This window comes from Callospermophilus lateralis, chromosome 2 (genome assembly GCF_048772815.1).
Source record: "Callospermophilus lateralis isolate mCalLat2 chromosome 2, mCalLat2.hap1, whole genome shotgun sequence".
NCBI lineage: Eukaryota > Metazoa > Chordata > Mammalia > Rodentia > Sciuridae > Callospermophilus > Callospermophilus lateralis.
In genome coordinates this window covers 105303477-105316680 of record NC_135306.1, presented here as the reverse complement: position 1 = coordinate 105316680, position 13204 = coordinate 105303477, and the positions used below count along the sequence as shown (strand labels likewise).

Sequence of the window (13204 nt, the reverse complement as noted above, 5' to 3'; positions counted from 1 at the left end):
CCCTCTATCGGTAAAGAAACTGAAAGTCCTATGGACACAAAAAGTTGCAGAGCCAGGTTTTTCATATCTAGGGCTAACTCCAGTTTTGGGATTCGGGAGTGCTGTTGTCCCCTAGAGGACACTTAGGAAATTTGTGGGAACCATGGATTGTTGCCATGATTGGAGGACACTCTTGACCTTTTGTGGTAAGTAAGGGAGAGGGACATTTAACATGTTGCAGTTCAAAATCAGGCCTGCACATGCCAAGTGACTTCTGAATATATTCCAGATATCAATGTAGGTGAAAAAGCTAGTTACATTTTGCAGCACTTCTCAGTACTCCCATTTCAGTGGTTTCCTTTAAGTAATGACCTGCCAATATTTGTCCCCTCCTTCATTTGTCCTCTTTCTTCCTCTTTGTCTTCTCTGTTGGCAGTTTTGTCTTGGATAGGTCTCCATGCTTAACAGATTTACTCAATTTGAGCATTATACCAAATCCAAATCTGTTAAAGGGCATCTCTGAAAAACCCAAAGGTCATGACACACTTAATAGTAAAATTTATTAAATAATTTTTTAAGAGAGAGAGAGTGAGAATTTTTAATATTTATTTTTTAGTTATCGGCGGACACAACATCTTTGTTTTGTATGTGGTGCTGAGGTTTGAACCTGGGCCGCACACATGCCAGATGAGCGCGCTACCACTTGAACCACATCCCCAGCCCTAAATAATTTCTTACTAAGATTGGCAACAAGGCAAGGATGATTCTCATCAGTGTATCCACCACTGTACTAATGGTTCTTGCCAAAGCAATAAGGAAAGACAGAGAAATAAAGGGTATAAAGAAGTAAAAAATGGGATAGGAAGAAATAAACCATCTTGATTCACAAATGACTTAACAGCTTATGAAAAGAATCTTAATAAACTCTTTTTTTAAAACAATAATTCTTTATTTTTACTAATTTTTTGTAGTTGTAGATGGACAGCATGCTTTTATTTTATTTGTTTCATTTTTCTGTGGTGCTAAGCATGGAACCCAGGATGAAGGATGAAAAACTTTGCCTAACACATGCTAGGCAAGTGTTCTACCACTGAGCTATAGCCCCAGCCCCTTAAGGAACTCTTAATAAGTGAATTTAGCAAGATCATACAATGCATAGTCAATATAGAAACTGGATTATATTCCAACAAGGAGTAACTAACTAGAAAATGAAATTCAAAACCAATTCCATTTATAAAAGCACTGAAATCAATATAACTACACATTTAAGAAAAGATATGCAAGATTTTTTCATTTGAAACTAAAAATTGACAGAAATTCAATAAGATCTAACTATCAGAGACATTTGCCATATTCATGGATTGGGAAAATAGTGTTATGATGTCAATTTTATTCAATTTCACCTGTAGAACCATTAAAATCCCAATTATAAGTCAAAAAGACTTTGCTTTCTTTAGAAATTGAGTTAACTTTTTCTTTCATTATTTTTTTTTCTACTAGGGGTTGAACCCAGAGGTGCTTTTCATTTACAGAGGTACATCCTCAGCCCTTTTTTATTTTGAGACAACATCTCACTAAGTTGCTGAGGCTGGCCTCAAATTTATAATCCTCCTGCCTCAGCCTTCCAAGTTGTTAGGAATACAGGCATGAGCCACCATGCCCAACAAGTGGATTTTTTTTTTTTTTTGGTGCCAGAGCAATTAACCCCTGAGCCACATCCCTGATCTTTTTATTTTTTATTTTTTGAGACAGGGTCTTACTAAGTTGCTTAAAGCCTTGCTAAATTGCTAAGGCTGACTTTGAACTTGCACTCCCCTTCTACCTCAGCTTCCCCAGCTGCTGGGATTACATCAACTTTTACAATTTTTGTAGAAGAGCAAGGGCTGGGGTTGTGGCTCAGTGGTAGAGCACTTGCCTAGCACATGTGAGGCACTGGGTTTGATCCTTGACACTGCAAAAAAATAAATAAATAAAAATAAAGAAAATAAAGGTATTTTATCCATCTACAACTAAAAAAATATTTTTTTAATATTTATTTTTTAGTAATAAGTGGATGCAATACCTTTGTTTTATTTTGATGTGCTGCTGAGGATCCAACCCAGTGCCTCACGCATGGTAGGAGAGCACTCTACCTCTGAGCCACAACCCCAGCCCTAAAAAAATATTTTTTAAAAAAGATGGAAAACTGTCAAAAAAATCTGAAAAAGGACAAAGGGGATCATACTATCTGATTTTAAGACTTACTATAAAACTTACTAATTAACACTTATAAAGTGACTAATCAAATTTTGTTACTAAGTCTAACAGTTCCAATTATCTATCACTGTATAACAAACTATTCTAAAACAGTGGCCTAAAGTCAATATTTGTAGCCAAATTTTGCTCCTGAGACTGAGAGTTAACCCGTCTAGCTGAACAGTTTTTATTTTGATCTTTCATGAAATGCTGTTAGCTGGTGGCTGGAACTGGAGTTATCACCAACATTTTTAATTTATGTGTCCAGTGCCCAATCAGGAGACCCACTCACCAGCTAGAATTGGAACCACTGAGGTTCCTTAGGCAATGTGGTCTTTTTATATAGGGAGCCTCAGGGGAACCAGACTCCCTACAGGGCAGCCAAAAATTCCTAGGGTGAAATCCAGAGAACCATGGGGGAGGAATACTAATTTCATATTCTAGACTTCAAAGTTCCCCAGAGTTACTTTCCCCACGCATTCTATCCATTTAAGTTCATCCTCAAGCCCATATTCAAAGGAAGAGGAATTAGACTTCATACTTTGATGAGAGTAGTGTCAAAAGTTTGCGGCGAAGAGCTGAGGATGTAGCTCAGTGGTAGAGAACTTGCCTACCAAAAAAAAAATTTTTTTTTGCAGTGAAAAATTATTCTGAGCCTTAAAAAAGTATGGCACAGGGGCTGGGGATGTGGCTCAAGTGGTGGCGCGCTCGCCTGGCATGCGTGCGGCCCGGGTTCGATCCTCAGCACCACATACAAACAGAGATGTTGTGTCCACTGATAACTAAAAAAAAATAAATATTAAAAATTCTCTCTCTCTCTCTCTCTCCCTCTCTCACTCTCTCTTTAAGAAAAAAAAAAAAGTATGGCACAGCCCAAACTAGTAAGCATCTGGGAAGATGATGGAAATACCACCTGTGACTCTTCTTGAACCTTTCTAAGGCTTCTGATGAAATTAGCAATGGGAGGTGAGTGAGAAGACAAAAAACCTGGGTGGGGGGAGGGAATTTTTTTTTTTAATGAGTCAACATGTGCCTGTTCTCTTTCACTTGGTCCTTTGAAACATGTTGTTCCCACTGACTGGTATGCCCTTCCTCCTTCCTCGGGCCTTCTCCTATACATTCTTCAGGATTGGCTTAGGCATTAGCTTCATTGAGAAACCCTTCTTCATCCCAAGCATGGCTGGGTAGAGGGTCCTTTCTGTGGGTGTCTTGGCTCTCTGAACTGGACCCTTTCTCAGTGTTCATTAGTGTCTCTTTGTTACCCATCCACTTGTTCATCCCTTTCTCCCTTCCAGGAGTTTAAGTTGCTAGAAGGCAAAAGGCAGTATTTTGTACTCCTTTGTATCTGTAGCAACTTAGTAAGTGATGAATGACTAAGTTAAAGGGGGTGGAGATGGTGGAATATTCCTGAGCGATGACAGAACTCAAAGCCACCACAGAGCAGCTACAAGATGTCCCGCTTTGTCCCAAGATCTTCTGCATCAATTCCCAGCACAGGCTACTAGAGCTGGGCAAAGCTGGTGTGACAGAGTGATTAGCTAGTCCCTGAGTGTGAATAGCCAACACTGCAATCTGTTCTGCTGTGGCCTCCTCTCTAGTCTCCCCAAATCAGTCAACTCCTCTTCCCAGTTCCTCTCTGAGAGTAGATCGACCTGCTTCCTACTAAAACCTTAGACGCGATAATAGGAGGAAAAAAAAAATAAAGGTCGAGAGTAGGACAATTGGTGGCAACGAGATGAACACAGATTAATGATGTGGACCTTGCCCTGGCCTCCCCAGCCTGAGATGGGGAAGGTTCATGGTTGATACCCATTAAAGGACTTAATGAAATAATTATAATTCACACCCCAGAGCATCAAAAAATCAATACTGGGGAACTTTGAGCCACTCTGGGTGTGGCATCCCACTGGCTTCACAGTTCAGCACTGCAGGCAGAGCTGATGGAGGCAAATGCAGTTGACACGGAAGTTGCATTAAAAGAGGGCAATAATAGATTAAAAGCTGCCAGGATCCTGGCGACTGGATGTCAATATCTTTTATCCCCTACCTCGCCCCAATTCTGCCCCCTCCATGCACTATTAGCCCAAATCAATGGGCTGTCAATTGACATCACCAGCTACAGCATTAATGCGAGCTCACAAAGGAAGCCCAGCCCTATATTATCACTTCTCTCGCTTCCAAATTACCACATAATGCAGGCCGCAGGCAGCTTGTGACATGTTAACACTATACACGATTTGTTGGGATTGGACTAAACATTTCACAGCTAAAGATTTCATCAGAGACTTGATGACACAAATAAACTACTATCCACGGGGAAATCACTGGAAATAATAGAATTAGGCATTGTTTGGGAATCTAGAGGGACAATGGAGGGATGATGATGGATGAAAAGAAGTGAGACCTACAGCTGGTGGCCTGCTGTGGAAGCAGCTTCAGGGAAAGGCTGCAATTAAAAGGCCATTTTGTTGGTCCCACTAAAGAACAAGTATTCAAATTTTAGGAGTTGAATTGTGCTCTCTCCCCACCATTAAAAAAAAAAAAAAAAAAAAAAAATTGAAATCCTAAACCCAGGACCTCAGAATGTGACCTTTATTTGGAAGTAGGGTCTTCACAGAGGTAACAAGTTACAATGAATGAGGTCATCAGGTAGGCCCTGAATCCAATATGATTGGTATACCTGTAAAAGGGGCAGATTGACACAGACATGCAAAGAGAAGCCATATGAACACATATGGGGAGAAAACAGCTAGCCACATAATTGGAGTGAGGCAAGGAGGACCTGAGGCTACCAGAGGCCAGGAGTCAGGACAGTTCAGTTCCTCCTCTAATACCTTTAAGAGAGATGGTTCCGTCCATACCTTAATTTCAGACTTCCATCTTCTAGAACTTCGAGATAATAAATTTTTATTGTTTTAAGCTATATTGTTTTTGCTTATTATAGTACCATTAGGAAACATATTATTATTTAGAGCCCGGCACTGTGGTACATCCTGTAATTCATAAAGCAATTTAATAAAAAAATAAAAGGATGAGGATGTAGCTCAGTGGTTAAGTGCCCGTGTATTTAATCCCCAGTACTGCCCCCCCACACCCATTTTTGTTACTAATAGTGATGGACCCAATTTTGAGCATCTCTGAGTCAGGCAAAGTGAAATGCTCCACATAAACTGGCTTCATTTCATCCTCACAAGAAACCAATGGTTGAGCATTTTAACCTCCTATCTTTACACAGGTAAAAATACTGAACTTCAAAAACAATGATTTGCTTAAGGTCACACACCTTGTAAGTGGCAAACAAAAGTGGCAAACATCTTTCAACAAAAATGCTTCTGATGAATAGTTCTGAGGTTTTTTTCAAGTGGTTACTTGCTTGTAATCTGCTCTTTTTTCAGTCCCCACTAATTTTTTCAACCCTTGGGTAGGGAATCTACATCCACCATGGTTTGAGATTTCAATGTCACGAATAGGAGATTAAAAACCAAGAGCATAACCACTTCAGTTCCTCAAAAAGCTGGAATCTTGTCTAAAATTTCTGTTGTTCCTTCTCATCCATCTATCCAATTACCTTTAACAGATCTCTCTACTTCCAAACCCATTGGGTGGGATGGACAGTTCTGTAGCCACTTGCTCATTAACTGATGAATAAGTTATATAAAAGAATGAGTTTTTGATCTGTGTGATCTTTTTGATCATGGGTGATCTTAAAAACACACCAAAGTCAGTCACGAAAGACCACAATTCCACTCACATGAAATGTCCAGAATGGACAGATCTTTCAAGGCAGAGAATAGATTGAATGTCTAAGGTTGGAAGTGGGTGGAAGTGGGTGGTTTAGGGAGAAATGCAAATGGGATTTTGGTGTGACTAAGTTGTTCTAAGTTGACTGTTGCATAGTTCAGTTTGTGAACAGATTTATAAATAGGTAAGTTACATGTTAATTGCATCTGTTATATACATTTTTTAAAAAGTAGTCTTTTGAGAAGTGGAACTTCAGGAGATAAAAGTAGCAATAGTGGGATCAGGAAAAGCCAAAGCCTTTTCCCACTGAGTTACCCCCAACACCCACAAGGCCTTAGAGGACTAAATTCCATACCCCTCCATCCTCACTGCCAAGTACCCAAGAAAATCTGTATTCAAGATATATCGGGTTGAGGATGTGGCTCAAGCGGTAACGTGCTCGCCTGGCATGCACTGGGCGCTGGGTTGGATCCTCTGCACCACATAAAAATAAAAAATAAAGATGTTGTGTCCACCGAAAATTGAAAAATAAATATTAAAAAATTCTGTTTAAAAAAAGATATATTCCACCTCACTGCCAGCTGGGAATTCTTTGCCTAGAACATGAACATGAGTATCCAGAGCCGACTTTTGGTTAGAAAATAAAGCCTGACAAGGTTTACAGTGTCTTCCCCAGGTATTCTGGTGGTTGTTTTATAATCAGCTACTGCCATCTAGTGGACAATGACTCCCTTACACCAATGTGAACACTGCACAAGTTAAAAATTCTCTGGAAGTCCCACCAATCACCCCATTCTACACTAATACAAAAGCCCACTTGAAAGTCCTAGGGTCTGAAATACAATATAAGCATTTGAACAAAGAACTGCTTACAAGAACTCATCTTCTCTACCTTAATTATAGAGAATATTTTTATTGCTGGGTCAAGAGAATCCAAGTTGAGATCAGCCTACCCAATTTAGCAAGACCCTGTCTCAAAGGGCTGGGAATTGTAGCTGTGGTCAGTTTCCTTGGTTTCAATCTCCAGTATCCCACCCCCCACCCCCAAAAGCTAATTACATTGAAAGCTATAGTGGGCAACTTTATAATAAGTCTCCTACAATCATAACCTTCCAGAAAGCCCAAGTTTTTGCCACCCTAGATTTATATACATTCAACAGGTCCAATTATCTTAACCCCTATAAGGCTGGGATGGGGAGTGCCAATACTCCCATGGTTACCTTCATCTTTCATTTGTTGTATATCAGCAGAATGCATTACAGTTCATATTACATGAACTGTTGGGGCTCCTGTTCCCATGCATTGGAGTTGTAGTCAACTTTTTAAAAACGTTTTTTTTAGTTATAGTTGGACACAATACCTTCATTAGTGGTGCTATAATCCAGGGCCTTGCACCTGCTAGGTAAGGACTCTACCACTGAGGCACAAAATTAAATTTAGAAAACCCCTAGTATTTTGTCTTTGAGGACCTATGGCAGAATAATAGTCTCACAGAAGCTAACACTGCAAACATCCTGACACCAGTTAATGTCAAGAATCTGGGGATAAATCCACTAGTTAAGGACCCAGCTAATAGCTAACTACATTTGTTGCAAATATTGTACCAATGGGCTGGGTAACGTGGCTCAAGTGGTAGTAAGCTCGCCTGGCATGCGTGCAGCCCGGGTTCGATCCTCAGCACCACAAAGATGTTGCGTCCTAAAAAATATTGTACCAAATTATTACAACCATAAGCCCATTACTACATATAATTGGGCTACCACAAAGCAACATGAGATTAATGCCATATACAGGCATAAAGTTTCCAGATCACAGCCCAAGTATGTAAGACTATCAAATCTGAGACCAAGCTTGGCAACTTAGAAAAGGGAAAAAAATGTAGTTGGTAGCAAAGTAATCCTGGGTGAAAAAATCCCCAAGCTATTAAAAAACCTTACCACACATGAGCCATATACTGCAGCACATGGATTAAACTCCAAGAAATAAGATAGGCCAATTTAAGCTCAAAACATAGCATAGTAATTCCCTGTTGGGACTCAACCAGCCACTAGGTGGCATAAGCCACTTTCTGTGCTTTAGAAAGTACCCTATGTGACTCACAGGAAAGTCGCATTTCCCATGAATTGAGGAATACCTTTGTTATGTTCTTGTGTTCTTTTAAGTTAGCCAAAGAGGCACCCAGGTAAATTAGTAAGCCCTTGTTCCTGATACATTGGTTTCTGCCCTTCTTAACTGAAGACACTTTATTGAAGCTTTTAGGATGAGCAAGACTCTTCACTTTTGTTACTCAACTTTATAGCCAATTCTGCCAAATTCCACCCATAGAATTGACTTTAAAACTTAAATCACTTAAATCACATGGCACATTACCAATGTTACTCTAAGGCCTTACCAGAAACTAATAAGAGACAACTATATGGTGCCAATTTTTAAATACAGTTTTATTTAAGACATTGCATTTTCCACTTACAATACAGTGTTTATAAAGTGCAATGTTATTTCCTTTCCCTGTGTACATGTTCCATATTCAAGTATTGAAAATGCCCAGTAATTTACTATAGCAGCAACTTTACAACTGCCACAGAATTTGCTACAAATTTGGGCCCTTCCATGTTTTACTGTGGAACAATGCTACAACTGTACTTGGGCTGGCTTAATCAACTTCTTCAATGGTGGGCCCAGAGGAAGCACCACCAGAGGGAGGAGCTCCCCCACCAGGGAATCCCCCAGGCATTCCTCCTGGCATGCCTCCTGCGCTCTGGTACAGCTTGGTAATGATGGGGTTGCAGACTTTCTCCAGCTCTTTCTGCTGATGTTCAAATTCTTCCTTCTCTGCAGTCTGAAGGGAAAAAAAAAAAACCATTGTAAGTTTACTTATAATGCAACCTAATATATTCACGAAGCCCAGGGCTAGTCAGAAAAAGCACATCACACTAGGTCTTAAGTCTTGGGTCACTCAGACATCCAAGGAAGGTAAACTGCCAACATGTCAAATTCTGGTGGAAACTGCGAATGTCTGGACCTTTCATCACTGTGACCATTATGCCAACCCAGAGTCTATGCATCTCTTTACTGCTTAGCAGAAAATTAATTACTAACCTGGTTCTTATCCAGCCAGTTGATGATTTCATTACATTTGTCAAGAATCTTCTGTTTGTCCTCATCATTTATCTTGCCTTGAAGTTTCTCATCTTCAACAGTTGCTTTCATGTTGAATGCGTAGGACTCAAGTGAATTCTTGGATGACACCTTGTCCCTCTGCTTTTCATCTTCAGCTTTGTACTTCTCAGCTTCCTGGACCATGCGCTCAATGTCTTCCTTGCTCAAACGACCTAGAAAATTACAAAATCTTCAGTAGGTCTCTGTTACAACTTATCCCTCAGCCTACAGTGGGGGATACTTCAAATGAATCAAGACTAGACAAGAGAGCCCTATTTTCCAGACTAACCTTTGTCGTTAGTGATGGTAATCTTGTTTTCTTTTCCCGTACTCTTGTCTACGGCAGATACATTCAGGATGCCATTGGCATCAATATCAAATGTGACTTCAATCTGAGGAACACCACGGGGTGCAGGGGGTATGCCTGTGAGTTCAAACTTGCCAAGCAGGTTGTTATCCTTGGTCATGGCACGCTCACCTTCATATACCTTGGTGTGAACAATAACAGAAGTTAGTCACCACAAGACTTAAAATTTCTGTGCTATAAACTCATGAGGAATTAAGTCGCTCAGACATCCAAGGAAGGAACTGGCCAACACAAAATTTTTCTGGTGGAAACTACGAATGGTTTTGGAATCCATCATCACAGCGAACAAGACTTTCCTGGTTTAACATAACTGCTACAAGTGTTAATAATAAATAATACCTACCTGAATGAGCACACCAGGCTGGTTGTCAGAGTAAGTTGTGAAGGTCTGTGTCTGCTTGGTAGGAATGGTGGTATTGCGCTTGATGAGGACAGTCATGACTCCACCAGCAGTTTCAATACCAAGGGAAAGAGGAGTGACATCCAACAGCAGCAAATCTTGAACATTTTCAGACTTGTCTCCAGATAAAATGGCTGCCTGGACAGCTAAAGAAAAGATTAAAAATTAAAAAAAAAAAACAAATTCAAATCACCTCATTAACCCATTTCATTCGCTCAGACATCCAAGGAAGGAACTAGCCAACACAAAATTTCTGGTGGAAACTACGAATGGTTGTGGAATCCATCATCACAGCGAGTTGGTTTGGGCCCCAAAGGATGCCTATTAAAGGTTAAAATTTGAGATTACCTGCACCATAAGCAACAGCCTCATCAGGGTTGATGCTCTTATTCAGTTCCTTTCCGTTGAAGAAATCCTGTAGAAGCTTCTGAATCTTGGGGATGCGAGTAGAACCACCCACCAGTACAATATCATGGATCTGTGACTTGTCTAGTTTGGCATCTCTAAGAGCTTTTTCTACAGGGTCGAGGGTGCCACGGAACAGGTCAGCATTTAACTCTTCAAATCGAGCACGGGTAATGGAGGTATAGAAGTCGATTCCTTCATAGAGAGAATCAATCTCAATACTGGCCTGAGTGCTGGAAGAGAGGGTACGCTTAGCTCTTTCACATGCAGTACGGAGACGTCGGACAGCTCTTTTGTTCTCACTGATGTCCTTCTTATGCTTGCGCTTGAACTCTGCGATAAAATGATTCACCATTCTGTTGTCAAAGTCTTCTCCACCTAAGTGGGTGTCTCCAGCTGTAGATTTGACCTCAAAGATTCCATCCTCAATAGTGAGGATTGACACATCAAAAGTGCCACCTCCTAAATCAAAAATCAGCACATTTCTTTCAGCTCCAACCTGCCATTAAAAAATAAGCTTATGTAAATTCCTGACAGCTAATAACAAATCCTAAATCTAGATTTGCATTCAAAGACAAAAATTAAGACAAACCTTTTTGTCCAAACCATAAGCGATAGCAGCAGCAGTTGGCTCATTGATTATCCTGAGTACATTGAGACCAGCAATGGTTCCGGCATCTTTGGTTGCCTGACGCTGAGAATCATTGAAGTAAGCTGGCACTGTGACCACAGCATTGGTAACAGTCTAGGAATAAAGTAACAAAACACAGAAAAACCCAGATTAATACCAAGTTACGGTACAATTGTGTTATTTCGTCCCATAATCAAATTAATTTCAACATGCACCCAAATTCCAGTTGGAAGTCCCCCTTGTTAAATTCCTACATCGTCAAAAAACTTCAACCTCACCTTCCCAAGGTAGGCCTCTGCAATTTCCTTCATCTTTGTCAGAACCATAGAGGACACCTCTTCTGGGTAGAAACTTTTTGTCTCTCCCTTGTATTCTACTTGGACTTTGGGCCTGCCTGCATCATTCACCACCATAAAGGGCCAGTGCTTCATATCAGACTGGACAACAGCATCATCAAATCTCCGCCCTATCAGACGTTTGGCATCTGTAAAAAGAATCCAGCATTTTATTGCATTTCACCTTGTAACATTAAAACACAGGCCTAGACTAGGGTGAAGTTCGTTCCTCAAAGGCCTAATTTTCCAGCAACACATAAAAGCCCCCATGCTTTCTCAAATGCAAAACTCCTATGTGGGAAGCAATGATAGTACATCCTAGTGTACCCTAAAGTTAAAGGATTACTTAATACCTAATCGAGGTATCCCAAGAAAAATCCTATTCCAAGAAAAATATTTCCCTACTGTACAGGACTCTTGGGTGTCTTATTTAGTAAGCCACAATTCCTCAAATGCCCCGCTCCCTAGGCGTTAATACTCGGAAAATTACATACTTACCAAAAACCGTGTTGGTGGGGTTCATCGCAACCTGATTCTTTGCAGCATCGCCGATCAATCGTTCTGTGTCAGTAAAGGCGACATAACTTGGGGTAGTTCGGTTCCCCTGATCATTGGCAATTATCTCCACTTTTCCATGCTGGAAGACACCCACACAAGAGTAGGTGGTGCCAAGATCAATGCCAACTGCAGGTCCCTTAGACATGGTTCCTGGGAATAAAATTAAACACGTGTTTTGAAAATCCAGTGAAGCATTTTCAGTGTGTTCCCCCTTCTTTAGAAGGGCCATAACCACAGAAGATTAAGCTCAGTACTTGTTTACCGCGCAGGAGATCAGAGCAGTAATGCTGCAGTACAGGTTGCTATGCCAAACCTAGCAGAGCCCGCCCTGCCCGAACGAACCATCTTCCCTGAAGGTCTGCGACGTTGCTGAACACGTGGCCCACACCGACAGGAACCCCGGTGCCAAAGCCCAGGGCTCCACGAGTTGCAACGGCCCTTCTTTCCCCACTATCCTAAGAACCTCCACTCTGGGTGCTTGCCAAGGCGGCTTACAAAGCAAAACGACTCAGGAAAAAGCAGAGAGTCAAGGCCTGGCTCCGATTCCCCTAACCAAGGCCACAGCGGATGCGGCGCCCCTCCCCCACCACGCAAGGTCTTATTTAACCGGGGAAAAGGGGCGCCGCCCTGCCGCCCTGGGTCGGCGGCAACAACCTGAACTCGGCTCACCCCTAACCTGCAGGCCGCGGCCAAGCGCCAGGGCCACCCGTTGCTGCTTCACCGGTCGCTACTTTTCCCCACCGCAAGCTCCAGGGAGCTGCTCTGGAGACCCCTGGCAGCAAGCCCGCTCCGTGTGGGATACACACTTCCCCGGAAACTTCCAAGGACTTAAAGGGCAAAGGCCTTACCGTATGTGTAGGCCGGAATCTACTCGTGAAGAAACCTCACACACCTCAGAAGCTGCCACCGCGTTGAATGAGACCGGTTTCCGCCCGCCACCCTGTCTCTTATACCCTGTCTCAGAACCTTCCAGAAGGGGCCCGCCCCGGCCGGCTGTTCATCATGGTCGCTTCAACCAATGAGTGCTTGGCTACCTCTGCAAGCTCCAATGAGGAACCCGTATTCGCTCCTCAAGCCTCACCCCCACCCGCCCCCGTCCCACCCCCCCCTCGCGATGACGCACCACCGCAGCGTTCTGGAACTTTCATGCTCGCCCCCGCTCTCCGAACGGCCCCGGGGAAAGGGAGGGTGGGGCCAAGAGAGCCCGCGCGCGGGAGTCTTCCGTCACTCTAGGCGGGGGAGGGGAGCGTCGGCCGCGACGCCGGCGCCCGCAACCAGCGCGGGCGGGAGAGGGCGGAAGGAGAAGGAGGAAGAGGGGCGGGCACACTTGGAAACAACCAATGGTGGCAGCGCCAGCCGCGATCTTGTCCCGCGCCGAACAGGGTTAGCCCGAA

General features: G+C 42.4%; 1 protein-coding gene and 2 non-coding genes across 3 annotated transcripts; all 3 read right to left on the bottom strand.

The window, feature by feature from the left end:
• Positions 1-8375: 8375 nt before the first annotated feature.
• On the bottom strand, positions 8376-12764 carry Hspa8 (heat shock protein family A (Hsp70) member 8). Its single transcript, XM_076846247.1, has 9 exons — positions 12659-12764; positions 11751-11960; positions 11196-11401; positions 10879-11031; positions 10230-10785; positions 9825-10027; positions 9404-9602; positions 9055-9287; positions 8376-8794 (listed from the first exon to the last, which is right to left on the bottom strand). The coding sequence occupies exons 2-9, from the start codon at positions 11953-11955 to the stop codon at positions 8609-8611; spliced, it is 1941 nt and encodes a 646-aa protein (XP_076702362.1). The 5' UTR covers positions 11956-11960; positions 12659-12764; the 3' UTR covers positions 8376-8608.
• Positions 9679-9766, bottom strand: LOC143393322 (small nucleolar RNA SNORD14). Its single transcript, XR_013090609.1, has one exon. It is a non-coding gene; the product is annotated as a small nucleolar RNA SNORD14 (small nucleolar RNA).
• Positions 10093-10178, bottom strand: LOC143393320 (small nucleolar RNA SNORD14). The gene has a single exon (XR_013090607.1). It is a non-coding gene; the product is annotated as a small nucleolar RNA SNORD14 (small nucleolar RNA).
• Positions 12765-13204: the final 440 nt, after the last annotated feature.